This window comes from Mus pahari, chromosome 8, assembly GCF_900095145.1.
Source record: "Mus pahari chromosome 8, PAHARI_EIJ_v1.1, whole genome shotgun sequence".
NCBI lineage: Eukaryota > Metazoa > Chordata > Mammalia > Rodentia > Muridae > Mus > Mus pahari.
The window spans coordinates 60,549,087-60,554,277 of NC_034597.1; the positions used below are offsets into that span (position 1 = coordinate 60,549,087).

The 5,191-nt window shown below is 46.3% G+C and overlaps 1 protein-coding gene across 2 annotated transcripts in view; it reads left to right on the forward strand.

Moving 5' to 3' along the window:
* Positions 1–4,038: 4,038 nt before the first annotated feature.
* Positions 4,039–5,191, forward strand: part of Tnfrsf10b (TNF receptor superfamily member 10b) — a 17,422-nt gene continuing 16,269 nt past the window's right edge. For both annotated transcript variants that reach the window (XM_029541697.1, XM_029541698.1), the window contains exon 1: positions 4,039–4,317. In XM_029541697.1, the coding sequence (XP_029397557.1) occupies positions 4,192–4,317 (126 nt within the window). In that variant the 5' untranslated portion in view covers positions 4,039–4,191. The remainder of the gene's footprint in view (positions 4,318–5,191) is intronic.

Below are 5,191 nucleotides of genomic sequence, written 5' to 3' on the forward strand. Positions count from 1 at the left end.
GGGAAGCTGTGGGAGTAACCAATCAATATCTGATGTGATTTAAGGCCACACCACAGGATAGAACCCATACCCAACACTGCTTGGATGACCAAAAGCCAGAGACCAGATACCTCAGAGACCTGGGGTAAATACTACTGTTTTTACAAAATACTACTGAAAAAAAAAAAAAAAAAAAAAGTAACAATAAAACAACTCCTAATGACATTGTTACGTTCATAGATCAGTGTCTTGCTTAGTCATATTTTATCACCATAAAAGCTTCCTCCTGGAGCGGCTGGGAAAAAATACCCACAGCCAGCCATGATACAGAGTGAGAGACCTCAGAACACCAACTTCTAAACTGGATGTCTCTATCAGATCCCTCCCTTCAGGGCTCAGGTGACCCCCTCAGAAGATGAGGTGGAGACAAGCAGAGGGGATGGAGGACCAAGAAAACAAGGCCTTCTGAATCAACAGGATCAACATCCGTGTGAACTCACAGAGACTTAGGGGACATGCCAGGGCTTGCACAGGGCCTGCTCCAAGAGATGACTCCAAGCGTGGCTTATGGTACTGCCTCCAGGCCTGGGAACGTCACTTTGAACCTTGGAACTTAAATGATGAAAGGTGAAACTAACTCCTATAAACTGTCTCCTACTACCAAACAAAATGCAATAAAAAATGTTAAAGCTACAGCAAATGTCCTAAATGACCCAGAAATATCACTAGCAGGTTTGTACTCAGATAATAATATTTAATATTGATTTTTTGATACTTTCCTTCCAAAATTGAGAATAAGACAGCATGTCAATTTTAACCATTTCCTTTTAATGTTGTACTATGGAGTCCCAGCCAGAGCAATTCAACAAGAAATATAATTAAAAGACATTAAAGATTGGAAAAGAAGAACCAAGATGTTAGTTACAGACAAAAGGATTGTGTGAATACAGAACTCTAATCTATAAGCAGGTCATAATCTATCTATACATTATATATAATATAATATACAAGTATAACAAGATCATACACTACCTGACCAGTGTGTGAAACACAGTCATATTTACTATGTAGATGTAGCAAGCAATTTCAGAGTAACAGACTAACAATAGCATCCAGATGTTTCAGAAACATTTTAAAAGGGTGTGTGGCACTTGTGGTGATTATGGGAGAGGAAGATGGGAAATGGTGGTGTGGGGGAGGGGTGATTATACACCAGCGTTGGGGATGTAAATTAGGAAAGCTGTGGAGGCTCTCCAGAAAGTGGGAAGTAGAATTCCCGAATAGCCAGAAGTCTGACTCTCAGGTACAGACTCAGATCATGGAAGTTGGTGTTTAAAGGTAATTTGGCTCCTGCCCACCCTGTAATGAGAGGGAATTCTACCATTCATCAGCGCATGGCTGGAACTGGAAGACAGCATGCCAGGTCCACCAAAGGGAAGGAATGTAGCATGGTCTATGGCTGTGGTTCTCCACCTTCCTAACACTGCCACCCTTTAATACGGTTCCTCAAGCTGTGGTGACCCCCACATTGTTTTCATTGCTGCTTCACAACTGAAATTCTGCTACTATTACAAATTGCTGTGGAAATATCTGGTATTTCCTATGGTCTTAGGCAACCCCCGAGAACAGCTAATACATGATGTTGGTTACAAAATTTCTCTACCTCGACCTTGACAGTAGATTTGACTTCCAGGGTAATCAAGGCAGAGTGCAATGTCACTGTCTTGTTAATCTGGGCCTGTGTTTCTGGCCAGCTCTGGCCAGCCCCAGTTACAAACACATCCCTATACACTGTCCGTCTGCCTCCTCCTGGCTGTTCTCTACAGTGAATGTCTCATAGGACTCAGAAGGGAGTAATGACTTATGGCTCTATCTCCTAACCCTGGGAGTACAGACCAAGCACATCTAGGAGAGGGGGGTCATGATCTCACAGGCTGCACATGGGCCACTTACAGCCCCATCCAGTTTCCAGATATGTCCCATGATACGTAAGCCTTTGCTCATGGACTCTCTCTCCTCTGTGGCCTCGTGGGTTATGTGCTGAGAACATTCACCTTGAAGGCCAGCTGGCCACAGTGTCTCCGTACAGCTTCCAGCTGTTTCCAGCTGGCATCATCTGAACCAATCGGGGAGAACTCGGTGATTAGACAGAAGTTAGATTTTCTTTCTTTTGAGACAGGGTCTCTATTATGTAGCCGTAGCTGTCCTGGAACTCTCTATGCAGACCAGACAGGCCTTGAACTCACAGAGATCCACCTGCCTCTGCCTCCCAAGTCCTGGAATCGAAGGGTGCACCACCATACCTGGCACCAGAAGATTCAGATTCTTAACAAACTGAATAATTTATTTGGGTACTAGAAAGCTTACAGAATTATGTCAGGCTTTAAGCAACATACTTCCTCGAAAATATGCATTTCCCCCCTACAAAATTTTGTTTGGGGTTGTGGATTAAGAAGTAAACTGAGGCAAATGTGATAATGTTTGTTCAATGATATTCTATAATGGAAATCTGGAGGCCTGAAGCAGATGGAAATTCAAACTCTTGTTATAATTGGTTCGTTCTTTCTTTCTTTCTTTCTTTCTTTCTTTCTTTCTTTCTTTCATTTATTTATTTATTTATTTATTTATTTTTTAGGTTTTTTGAGACAGGGTTTCTCTGTATAACCCTGGCTGTCCTAGAACTCACTCTGTAGACCAGGCTGGCCTCGAACTTAGAAATCTGCCTGCCTCTGCCTCCCAAGTGCTGGGATTAAAGGTGTGTGCCACCACCATCCGGCTGGTTTGCTTTTTCAAGACAGGGTTTCATAACATAGTTCTGGCTGTCCTGGAACTCACTATGTAGACCAGGATGGCCTTGAAATCACAGAGATCCACTTGCCTCTACCTCCTAAGTGCTGGGATTAAAGGCACCAGTACACCTGAATGTATATGTATGTATATGTACATGTATATGTGTGTATATATATTATATAATGTGTATATGTGATACAAACACACACACACACATAAATGTGGAAAGAGAGAGAGAGATTGATTGAGATTGTGAAATTACCAAAATGTGGGCAGATGAGGTCATCTATTCTTTTTGTTTGTTTGTGTTTTGTTGGTTTAGGTGTGTGTGGGGGGGTGGTTTTTTTTAAAGACATGGTTTTTCTGTGTAGCCCTGGTTATCCTGAAATTCACTCTGTAGACCAGGCTGGACTCCAACTCAGAGATCGACCTGCCTCTGCTTGTGCCAGGATTAAAGTGCTTTACCACCACAGCTAAGTGTGTTCGGTATTCCTAATGTTACGGAGACACAGACTGATTTCTCTTCTGTTACTGGGGTGAGACCACCCATTCTATCATTTCCTTTTCTGGGTTCTCAGATACTGCCTGGTAGCATACAACTGTAACAAAAACAAACTCAAGAAGAGGAAGAGAAGAGAAGGAGAGATGATGAAGGAGACAGGAGACGGGGAAGGAGGAGGAAGAGGAGTACTCACTACCGCAGACATATAAAGGTTGCACAGATTTTTTGTTTTGTTTTGTTTTTTGTTTTCCGAGACAGGGTCTCTCTGTGTAGCCTTGGCTGTCCTGGAACTCACTTTGTAGACCAGGCCAGCCTCGAACTCAGAAATCCGCCTGCCTCTGATTAAAGGCGTGCACCACCACGCCCAGCTTACAGATTTTTTTTTGTTTGGTTGTTTTTTGTTTTTTTGTTTTTTTGTTTTTCAGAGACAGGGTTTCTTTGTATAGCCCTGGCTGTCCTAGAACTCTCTCTGTAGACCAGGCTGGCCTCAAACTCAGAAATCCGCCTACCTCTGCCTCCCAAGTGCTGGGATTATAGGCGTGCGCCACCACTGCCCGGCAGGTTGCACTGATTTGTCATCCGTTATTTTAATAAGCATGGGCGTATCCATCCACGACCTGACAACTATAATAAAAGTGGTGTGATTCTTTAAAAAAATAAAAGTTGTTCAGATTCTGTCCAGTGACTGCTCCCAAGTTTCCTAATTAGGATAGGGGTTGGACGAGTGATCAAGCTCCTCCCAGTTTCTCCTGCCAGCCAACCGAGATCGCAGGTACCGCTGAGCACCAAGTCGCCGCGAGGAGAATCCAGAACTTTTCTGCGAGTGAGGAAATCCAGAGAACTTTTTTACGAGTGAGGGGACAGCCATCCTTCGTGGCTTTTGAGAGCTGAAGCCGCAGGGTTTCGGGTCAGTTAACTCCATGAAGCCTCCAGGAGCCAGCACGCGCACAGCCTCTGCCGCTGCCCGGGCAGATCACCAGCCTCCAGGCCTCGGGCCACTCCCGAAGCTCAGACTTCGGACTATCTTAGCGTTGTTTCTGCTACTGGTGAGTGTGGCGCGACGTGAGCGCGGTGCCCGAAGTGGGAAGCCCGCGGCGAAAAGAAATGGCGCGGAAGTGCCCTGCGAGCCGGGCGCGCACGTGCCTGTGGTGGGGGAGGTCTGACAGTGTGGGGAATCTCCGCGGTGGACCTGGTAGGACTCAAAAGGGAAGCCTAGAACGTTCGATGGTGGGGTGGGAGGGTGGGGAGGGTGAGGGTGGGGGTGGGGAGGGTGAGGGTGAGGGTGGGGGACCCGAAGGTGAGATGAGTCAGGACGGGATGGGGAGGTGGGCGGAACACTCTAGACTGGGAGGATGTGACGAGGCGCCGCTCTGGTAGAAAAAGATCCCGACGGTAGAGGAGAGGACCCAAAGACGGTGGGAAGAAAGTTCTGGCGTTGGGTTGGGGCTTGCAGGGGTGGGGGGTGGGCGAGCAAGGGAAGGGAGAGGGGACAGTGGGCGGAGGAAGGATCCCGTGGTTACCCTGTAGGATCCTCAGGACAGAGAGAAATTAGAAGCCGGGGCGTGGTGTGTGGGGCGGGTCGGGGGAGGGGGGAGGGAGACCCTGCCTAGCTGCTGGACACCTGCCATTCCCTTTCCAGGCTGGAAAGGAAGCCTTGCCTGGTGTTAGCTTTAGCTGCCAGAAAGTTCTGGTTCAATTCTAGTGTCACATCACTGTTCTTTCTCCGATTTCTCGGACTCTGCAACTTATTGGGCTTAAAAGAGTAAAGGGGCCCCTAGAATCTGGCCTTTGTCCCCTTCTGCCAGCACGAGATTAGTGAGGGGAATTCCAGTTTCTTGGAGTCCATTGTTTCTGATTTCAAATAGAGGCACACAAGTGTCTTTTTAGAGACACTTATTGTATATATTCTTTTTTTTTTTT